Source organism: Olea europaea, chromosome 7 (assembly GCF_002742605.1).
Source record: "Olea europaea var. sylvestris chromosome 7, O_europaea_v1, whole genome shotgun sequence".
In the NCBI taxonomy this organism is placed as follows: domain Eukaryota; kingdom Viridiplantae; phylum Streptophyta; class Magnoliopsida; order Lamiales; family Oleaceae; genus Olea; species Olea europaea.
The window spans coordinates 5,883,475-5,893,544 of NC_036243.1; the positions used below are offsets into that span (position 1 = coordinate 5,883,475).

General features: G+C 33.6%; 1 protein-coding gene and 1 pseudogene across 1 annotated transcript; both read left to right on the forward strand.

Moving 5' to 3' along the window:
- Window positions 1–2,037: 2,037 nt before the first annotated feature.
- On the forward strand, window positions 2,038–4,057 carry LOC111396802 (annotated as a pseudogene).
- Window positions 4,058–7,592: 3,535 nt separating this feature from the next.
- Window positions 7,593–9,398, forward strand: LOC111396803 (pathogen-related protein-like). Its single transcript, XM_023023325.1, has 4 exons — window positions 7,593–7,830; window positions 7,951–8,083; window positions 8,547–8,848; window positions 9,031–9,398. The coding sequence occupies exons 1-4, from the start codon at window positions 7,696–7,698 to the stop codon at window positions 9,166–9,168; spliced, it is 708 nt and encodes a 235-aa protein (XP_022879093.1). The 5' UTR covers window positions 7,593–7,695; the 3' UTR covers window positions 9,169–9,398.
- The last annotated feature ends 672 nt before the right edge of the window (window positions 9,399–10,070 follow it).

The following is a 10,070-nucleotide window of genomic DNA, read 5'->3' on the forward strand; positions in this document are numbered from 1 at the left end:
TTTCTTTTGTAAAGCCCTCTAAACAATACCTCAATTTGTACATATAAAATTATAAATCAGACCCCCGGGTATAACTCAACTGGTGGATCAATCAACATTGTCTTGATTTCAATGGTAGGGTGGAGAGTTCGATTCCTAGTAGGAACCTGCGGCCAAATATTTGGTATGGAGCAATCACTGTGAAGGGGAGTCTCTTGTGTGCAGAATTGTACAGGCAATGGGGGGAATCTGTGATCCAGTTGAGGCATGATCTGCGATTTACCCCCTCCAAAGTTCTAAGGGCAAGGATTTTGGGAGTCCAGGATTTAGTTTGGTGTAAGTTGGGATACCTGAATATCAAACAAAAAATAAATAAATAAAAATTTAAATTTAAATCATAGAATACTACGGAATTGTTGCATTTGCAGTGCTCTTCAGAGGTCACAACCTGTCTTCTTTATTTTATTAGCTAGTGTGGTCTGTCCTAATTACTATTTTAATCTTAATTATTAGGCCTGGCGCGGGCGGCTTTAATATCTCGATCTACGAGTCTTTTCACATGATGTTAATTTCTATAAAAATTTCTTAAAAGTAACTTATAAGATTATAGCACTTTTTATCCAATTTTTAGCAATTTTTTTGCTGTTATACAGTGTATGTCAATCTCATATCAACCACAATTATTAACTAAATCAAGCAAAATGACCTACGTGCCTCTTTACCATTTAATTCATTCTTATTGAGATGGACATTTGTAGTAATTTATTTTAAAGATAGTCAATAATTTTGGCTGCAGTGGGATCCATGTGCACTTGGCAACGGTAAAAAAATTGCTAAAAATGGGATTAAAATCACTTTCAGACAAGGACTAAGTCTTGTTCCCGATGAATTCGGGGTTTAAACAAATTCTTCGCTAGTATGCTCTTGCTCCAATACTAAAAAATAATAAACAATTAGTTGCTTAGGAACTAAAGTACACCACATTTAGAGAAAATTGTAGCAACAGTCTCTATAATTTTTTTGTTTTTTTCAGACTTTACCCTAACTTTCTTTTTGTATCAACGAAGATCCCTACCTTTTATAAATATACACCTGAGGTCCATTTGGATTGAAACCGTCCAAAACACTGTTAGTTGACCGGACAAATTCCTTGAACTATTTGCTACCACGATAATTTTATTGGATGTTAATACCTTTTTGGACGGTTTTATTGAATGTTGATTCCTTAATTTTGCCAATCAACTAACAGTGTTTTGGACGATTTCTGTTCAGATGGACCTCAGGTACATATTTATGAAATGTTAGGAAGTTCCGTTGGCACAAAATGAAGGTTATGGTAAAGCCTGCAAAAAATGAAAAGATTAGGGACTACTGCTGCAATTTCCCCCCACATTTGTTTTAGCATACCCCTCATTCTGACTTGTATTGATCCACTAGTCGTTGGGGGGCATAACCTTGTTCCCACCACAAGATTTCAAATTTTGTTCCTCACTCTTCGTGGTAGGTTCTCATGGAGACCTTTGAAAAATCTGTATATTGGATTGGAAATCGATTAATGACAAATTCAAAATAATGACTAACCAAAGTCAGCTACTGAGAATAAATCTACTAATTCGATCTTTTATACTTTGATTCTTATTTTAGAGTCATCATTTTTGACTTATTTTTGGAGTACATTTCATCCATTAAAGGTAGGTTCGAATTGGAAAATCGTTAAATATCGGGCTTAATAATGAGTCAAGGATGGTATGTGGAATGGATAAAATAACGTTATCTCTTATCTTTTGATTCCCGTTTAGGTGTCACACTTTCGATTTATTTTTTATCTATGTTCTTCACTTACCGGTAGATTTTTGGAATGGTTTCGAAATATTCACGACGAACTTGCCATGCATCTTCCAGATTAAAAAAACTGTTAAATGATAATTTCAAATTTTATATTAACATTTTTGACTTATTTTTGGGCCAAATTTTTTTAGCCGTCAGGGTAACTTGTTGGAACAATTTTATATGGGCAAAGAGGGTGAGAAATGAGAAAGTTTAAGGGGTCCCGTGCCAAACACAAGGCTCCTCCAGTAACAAATTTTTGCTATATAAGAATCTATCAATGAGAGTCCATCCTCATCAAGCTCAAAGTTTTAGTTTCAAGAACTTCTAAATTCAGTTAAACTATGGCAACTTCTGCTGCAACTGGAGACAAGTACAGGGATTACTTGACTGAAGAGGATGTCAAGAACACCAAATGGAATTTTGGTCCTCCAAACTATGATGCTGTAGATAAGCTCTTTGAAGAAGGGAGAACTAATGTATGCAATTTTCGACCTTCATTTTCGATTTATTATCTAGAAATATAAGTTTATGATGCAAGTTGACTCTATAGTTATACGAATGATTCGTGGAAAAAGCTGATGTTTCAATACGAAAATAGATAATGTGTTTCAATACATCGATCATGCAAAACCCTTTTGTTTAACTTTCTATTTGATGTTGTTTTTTGGATTTTGTACTAATTTTAACTCCAACGGATATGTATATGGCAGATATGGCCTGAAGGATCACCTGAAGAGAAAGTGCAGAGGCTTGTGAAAACATGGGAAATGGAACTGGTACACAAGGCAGATCCAAATCAGTACAAGACCCTTGATGCAAAGAAATTCGAACTTGGTGTCAATGGTATGCTTTCTTTAGAACCACAACGAGGGTGAAAATTTTATTAATATGGCAATTAATTAAGTACACGTTATGGAGGGAGGCCGAACTCGTTCAGACTAAAAAGGAACGAAAACTTGGTCTGCGTGCTTTTAGAAATAATAAGATGGTGGATTCCGTGAAAGATAAGTTAAAAGTGAATAAACATTATGAGTCTAACGAAATATGTGATTAAAAATTAAGTTAGATCAACTTGTAATCTCAAAGAAGCTTTGTCGGGAAGGCCCTCAAAATTTATGTACCATTCGAGTTTTACTGCCTCTCTTTTTTCTTCTTATAAAAGGCTCCCTTAGAGGCCCTCAAATTAGTTGAGTCGCTTCTGGATGTGACTTGTGTAGAGTCGCTTCTGGATGTGACTTGTGTAGAATGAGATATTGTCAAGGAAACGCATTTAACAATGTCTTTACTGTAACATCGTAAACAGGTAGAAAGTTTTTGACATTGGAAGAAATTGTCAAGGTTGGAGGAAGCTACAATGTGTTTCTTCAGACATCCTTGCCAACACCTTTGAGGTTCTATAATCCTGAGGACGAAACAGCTGATTCATCACAAACACTTTTCAAAACAACGTTCCCACGTGGATTTGCATTGGAGATTCTTTAAGTGTATTCGGAACCTCCTAAAATTGTGTACAAATTCAGGCATTGGGGTTTCATGGAGGGCCCTTTTAAAGGGCATGCTCCTACTGGAGAAAAAGTGGAATTTTTTGGCATGGCCATTTTTGAGGTACCTCCACTTGATCTTCATCTTTAACTAATATCCCTTTTAACTTCTCCTACACTGGATAGCATCCAGGAAGAAAACATTTTTTACCGCCGATTCCATTGCTGCTTAACATCTACAAGGTTCCAACGAACTATTTGGATAGTATTAAGGATGAAAAAAGTTAAAATCTTGTCTATGTTTTTGTTTAGATTGATTAGATGAATGGGAAAGAAAATCTATTTTACGATCTAGTCTAGTATTGCATGCTAAACACGTTCTTTGATGCGCTGAAACAGGTGGATGAAAACTCCAAGATTGTGAAGGTGGAGTTCTTTTGTGACCGTGGAGAGTTGTTGGCCGGTCTGATTAAGGGAAAAACCTCGGATGGATCCACTGTGGTGACGCCTTCTGGCTGCCCTTTCATGTCTAGCTAATGGGATAGCATTGTCGATGAAGAAGCTTTTTCAGCAGCTATGAACTTTTTAATAAAGGAACTGTTTGTTAATTATGTTAGATGAATAAATCAGGAATGTATTGAATGGATAGAAATTCTGTTCCGTAGAAAATGTATTCCTTTAAGGATTTTCAAATTAATTGCTGCATTTATATTTCTTTTGTTGGATTTTATGTATAATTTATGACAATAGTCGTTCTGGTTTTTGTATTCCTCTATTCAATATTTGAAAAAAAATAATTTCTCGACTCTTAGTCTACAAACTTTTAAACACATAGCTTTAGTAAAATGAAGTAGATATAAAATTTGTCAGTCTCGTTTATGAAAAAATCAACTATTCAAAGAATTAAACTATTAGTGGCATCAAAGACATGTTTGGTATATTGTATAGCGTATAACTAGGTATGACTATGGACAAATTATGTCAAGTGTGCCTAGTCATGCAATATACCAAATGTATCCAAATATTATCACGCGCATTTTAATTTCATTTTAGATATAGTTTGAATGTGTCAAAATAAAAAAAGTCGGGTAAAAAAAAAAAACCAGCAAAACATACATTGTTTGTGAGACTTCATGACGTTGGACACTTGTGACGTTAATGTGGGGTTGGACTTGTCAACTTGGTATACTAATTAGGAAATTTCTACTAGTGATATCCTGTTTTTAGGATTATTAGAATAGATGCAAGAAAATTTCAATTTGGTTTGTGATTTAAGAGGTACTACTAGTCTTTGGAAGGGGGAGATCTAGGTCTTAGTAGATTTGATCCTAAGCTCACACGAAAGCATCGCAATCATTTGTTCAGCTTGACATAGCACATGTATGAGTTCGATGGTCCTTGTCTTACATATATTTTTTTAAATAAAATCCATTTAATTTTTGGGTCAAATTATAATTAATTATGGGCACTTCGTAGAAATTATTTTCAATAGTAATACAAATCCAAACCGTTGCCTGGTTTCATCAAATATTTCTATCTGATGGATGTCTGCTTTTCTATAATAGACATTTGTTAACTAACTTAATAGAAACTTACTTTTAGTATGAACAAAGCCGTCTATTTGTTTTTTTGAACAAATCAACACTGTTCTGAACAGGCTTATAAAGTGTTTAAATGACCATGAATAAATCTATAAATAGTCTGCCTCGCTGCTAGGACATTTATACAATTTTTCATTGCAAATATTCTTGTTTTGAATCTCTCTTCCCTCTCTAAATTCTAATATTATTCTTCGAGAATAAACACACTGTACTGAGTTCGTTGAACTTCTAATGATTGTTGTGCTCTTTTTGTAGGAGATGAAATTCGTTCTATTATGGAAGATGATCGTTAACTGTCCTTAAGCACCATAGTAGGGAGCAAATTCGTCTTAAGCCAATGGACTCAAATTGAAATTATGATCACGTTGATCATTTTGTTATGCTCTTCAAATTTAGTCATGTAATCTGCAAGTATCTTCAAATTATTCCAAAGAGAAGATTATATTCCGAAAATAATAGTAATATACTTCAACAATATATATTTATTGATACCAGGCTCCCAATCTCGATATGATTTTTTTTTCTTTTTCGTTTTATAAGAAAATGTAGAGATTTCTTCATAGCCATTAGAGTTAGGCTGACTTGATTTCACTCAAGAATTGATTTCAATTTCATCATTTTTGTTATCTATTTTGAAAATGTTTGAATCTGAAAGATTTTTATCTAGACAACGTCTTATCTTGCAAGTGATATTTTCTTAACATCGAAGATGTTCTCTCTCTTAATGCAGTGTACGCACTATTTTTATGGAGACATGTTCTTGATCCAAAAACAGAGTATCTTATGCTTCTCTAGACAAACTGCCCTAAAATTAAAATGTCACAGAATTGCCCTCGGCTCATTTATTAACTACATTTTCTTTTCCTAAAAAATAAAAAAAGTCACAGAATTGGTGACAATTAAATATTCTGGATAATTACCTAAAAAACTGACAATGATTATGTCGGATTAATTATTTAATTTGATCTCGTTCTGGCTGTGCTATAGAGATTGATAATTAAATTGGAGAGGAGGACGGGTCTTCTGATTTGATTGGGAGAACTCTGCCACAGCCCCACAAGTAGGAAGTTGATGACATAAATGACGTGGACTTTAACAATAATTTACACGCGGGTGGCTGTTTCGTCAGAAAAGTATAATTGTAGGGTTTTGCTACACCCGCTCTTGTGAGGGGCTGTCATCCGAGCTATTATGCCCAAATGTACAAACAGCAAAACTCATAGTTATATGACTTCGGCAATTGGTCTGGTCAATGTACATTTTTACCTTCTACTTCTATTTCTTCATCTTTTGTTCGATAAACTTGACTGGAAAAAGTAAAAATATCTGGTCTTAAAACTCATTTTTAATTGCATAGTTTCTCAATAATATAATTCTACATGTGGACTTATATAATCTTTTCCTACATTAAATCTAATTCTCAATAATCCACATCAAACATGTCCTTAATTAGACAAGGGAAAATGAGTTTTTAGTTTCATCTCATTGGTTTTCATTTTGAATCGGAGGTTATTTTGTTGGATTGGAACCATTATATTTTTATTTGACTTTTATATATTCCTATAAAGCTCTCTATACAATATCTAAATTTATAAACAATTTATACACACATATGTCAATCATAAAATATTAAAAAATAATTACATTTGAAGTACGCTCAATTATTTGCTTAATGCTTCTTTTAGAGGTCACAACCTACCTTATTGGTTTTATCAGCTGTGTGGTCCGTCCTAAAAACTTCCATTCTTGTTTGTTTCGTCCATTAGTCGTTGGGGGCACAATCTTGTTCCTACCACAAGTTCTTGGGCGTAGATTCTTGGTACCATTCGAAATTTTAATGGAGTGGATTAAAAAACGATTAATGAAAAGTTGAAAATAATATATAAGTCAAAGTTGGCTACTAGAAATGAATTTAATAATTCGATCTTTAATACTTTAATTCTCATTTTAGAGTCACCTACTTTGACTTATTTTTGGAGTATACTTTTCATCAATCAAAGGCAGGTTCGTAATATAATTATGAAGTATTCATTGTGAATCTCCTTCATTGTGAATCTCGCAATACATCTTTTAGATTGAGCAATTGATCGATATAAAGTTCAAAATAATGAGCCAAAGATAGCTGTTAGAAAATTGATCTTATTATTATTATTATTAAGTTTCCAATTTGGAGTCATCTCATTTGGCTTATGTTGAGCTATGTTCTTCCTTGTCGTGGTAGATCATTGGTACTGATTCGAAGTATTAACTGTAAAGTTCACAACATATCGTTCGAATTGAAAAATCGTTAAATGTTGGGTTTAATAATGAGTCAAGGATGGTATGTGGAATGGATAAAATAATATTATCTCTTATATTTTGATTCCCGTTTTGGTGTCACACTTTCGATTTTTTTTTGATCTATGTTCTTCACTCACTGGTAGGTTTTTGGAATGGTTTCGAAATATTCACGACATATGTGCAATGCATGTTTCAGATTCAAAAGCTGTTAAATGATATTTAAAACTTTTTTTTGACTTATTTATGGCCTATAATTTTTCAATTGTCAGAGTAACTTGTTGAAACAGGGTTCCGTGCCAACCGCATGGCTCCCCCACTAATGACAACAGATAAAGGAAAAGTCAAGAAATCAATCCTATTTGATGAGGCGCTATTATTGGAATGAATAAGTTAAGTTAAAATTTTATTTATAATTATTTTCTTGACAAGTGACAAATTTTTGCTATATAAGAATCAATAAATGAGAGTCGATCCTTATCAAGCTTAAAGTTTCCGTTTCAAGAACTTCTAAATTCAGTGAAACTATGGCAACTTCTACTGCAACTGGAGACAAGTACAGGGATTATTTGACTGAAGAGGATATCAAAAACACCAAATGGAATTTTGGTCCTCCAAACTATGATGATGTAAATCAGCTGTTTGAAGAAGGGAGAACTAATGTATGCAGTTTTCGACCTTTATTTTCGATTTATTACCTAAAAATCCAAGTTACTTTCCATTTGATGTTTTTTTTTCCGATTTGATGCTAATTTTAACACCAACGGATATGTATATGGCAGATATGGCCTGAAGGATCACCTGAAGAGAAAGTGCAGAGGCTTGTGAAGACATGGGAAATGGAACTGGTACACAAGGCAGATCCAAATCAGTACAAGACCCTTGATGCAAAGAAATTCAAACTTAGTGTCAATGGTATGTTTTCTTTACAACCACAACGATGGCGAAAATTCTATTAATATGGCAGTTAATTAAGTACACGTTAGGGAGAGAGGTCGAACATGGTGTCACAAGCAATATTAAACTCATATTGAACGGATCAAGTTTGCATGTATAGAATATACTTGTGATTAACATGTAAATTTACGGTAGAAAGAGATTTTCTCAAGGAAACGCATTTAACAATGTTGAATGTAACATCATAAACAGTTAGAAAGTTTTAAAAATAATTTACGCTACCTCACCCACTTATATAATAACACTAATAAACACATTCAAAATGTTCACCCATGAGATCTGGCCAATAAGCAAGTTAAAATAGTATAAAAACTCGTAGGTAAAAGTCACTCTTGGATGTGACTTGTGATAAATAAATAAATTTCTCGTTGAAAGAGACTTTCTCAAGGAAACGCATTTAACAATGTCGAATGCAAAACAGGTAGAAAGTTTTTGACATTGGAAGAAATGATTAAGATTGGGGGAAGCTACAACGTGTTTCTACAGACATCCTTGCCAAAATCTTTAAGATTCTACGATCCTGATGAGGAAACAGCTGATTCCTCACAAACACTTTTCAAATCAACATTCGCGCGGGGATTTGCATTGGAGATTCTTGAATTGTATTCAGGACCTCCTAAAATTGTGTACAAATTCAGGCATTGGGGTTTCATGGAGGGCCCTTTTAAAGGACATGCTCCTACCGGCGAAAAATTGGAAGTTTTTGGGATTGGCATTTTTGAGGTACCATCACTCTATCTTCATCTTTAACTAATATCCTTTTAACTTCTTCACTGGATAGCATCCTAGACGTTTTATTGTGTACTACACCTTTTGTGCCTTGTTTGGTAACATACATGACAATATTAATACATTGTTTTGTCGACTACTGAGTATTAAACACGTTCTTTTATGTGCTAAAACAGTTGGATGAAGACTCCAAGGTTGTGAAGGTGGAGTTCTTTAGTGATCGTGGAGAACTGTTGGCCGGTCTGATTAAGGGTAAAACCTTGGATAATTCCACTGAGGCGACACCTTCTGGCTGCCCTTTAATGTCTGGCTAATGGGATAGCATTGTGGATGAAGTAGCCTTTTCAGCAGCTATGAACTTTTTAATAAAGGAACTGTTTGTTAATTATGTTAGATGAATAAATCAGGAATGTATTGAATGGATAGAAATTCTGTTCCGTAGAAAATGTATTCCTTTAAGGATTTTCAAATTAATTGCTGCATTTATATTTCTTTTGTTGGATTTTATGTATAATTTATGACAATAGTCGTTCTGGTTTTTGTATTCCTCTATTCAATATTTGAAAAAAAATAATTTCTCGACTCTTAGTCTACAAACTTTTAAACACATAGCTTTAGTAAAATGAAGTAGATATAAAATTTGTCAGTCTCGTTTATGAAAAAATCAACTATTCAAAGAATTAAACTATTAGTGGCATCAAAGACATGTTTGGTATATTGTATAGCGTATAACTAGGTATGACTATGGACAAATTATGTCAAGTGTGCCTAGTCATGCAATATACCAAATGTATCCAAATATTATCACGCGCATTTTAATTTCATTTTAGATATAGTTTGAATGTGTCAAAATAAAAAAAGTCGGGTAAAAAAAAAAACCAGCAAAACATACATTGTTTGTGAGACTTCATGACGTTGGACACTTGTGACGTTAATGTGGGGTTGGACTTGTCAACTTGGTATACTAATTAGGAAATTTCTACTAGTGATATCCTGTTTTTAGGATTATTAGAATAGATGCAAGAAAATTTCAATTTGGTTTGTGATTTAAGAGGTACTACTAGTCTTTGGAAGGGGGAGATCTAGGTCTTAGTAGATTTGATCCTAAGCTCACACGAAAGCATCGCAATCATTTGTTCAGCTTGACACAACACATGTATGAGTTCGATGTTCCTTGTCTTACATATATTTTTTAAACAAAATCTATTTAATTTTT

Bases quoted from the DNA above. Each gene is read 5' to 3' on its own strand.
- LOC111396803 (XM_023023325.1), top strand. From the start codon at position 7,696: ATGGCAACTTCTACTGCAACTGGAGACAAGTACAGGGATTATTTGACT. The intron at 7,831-7,950 runs GTATGCAGTTTT...TGTATATGGCAG, and splicing joins TTGAAGAAGGGAGAACTAAT to ATATGGCCTGAAGGATCACC. The intron at 8,084-8,546 runs GTATGTTTTCTT...AATGCAAAACAG, and splicing joins ATTCAAACTTAGTGTCAATG to GTAGAAAGTTTTTGACATTG.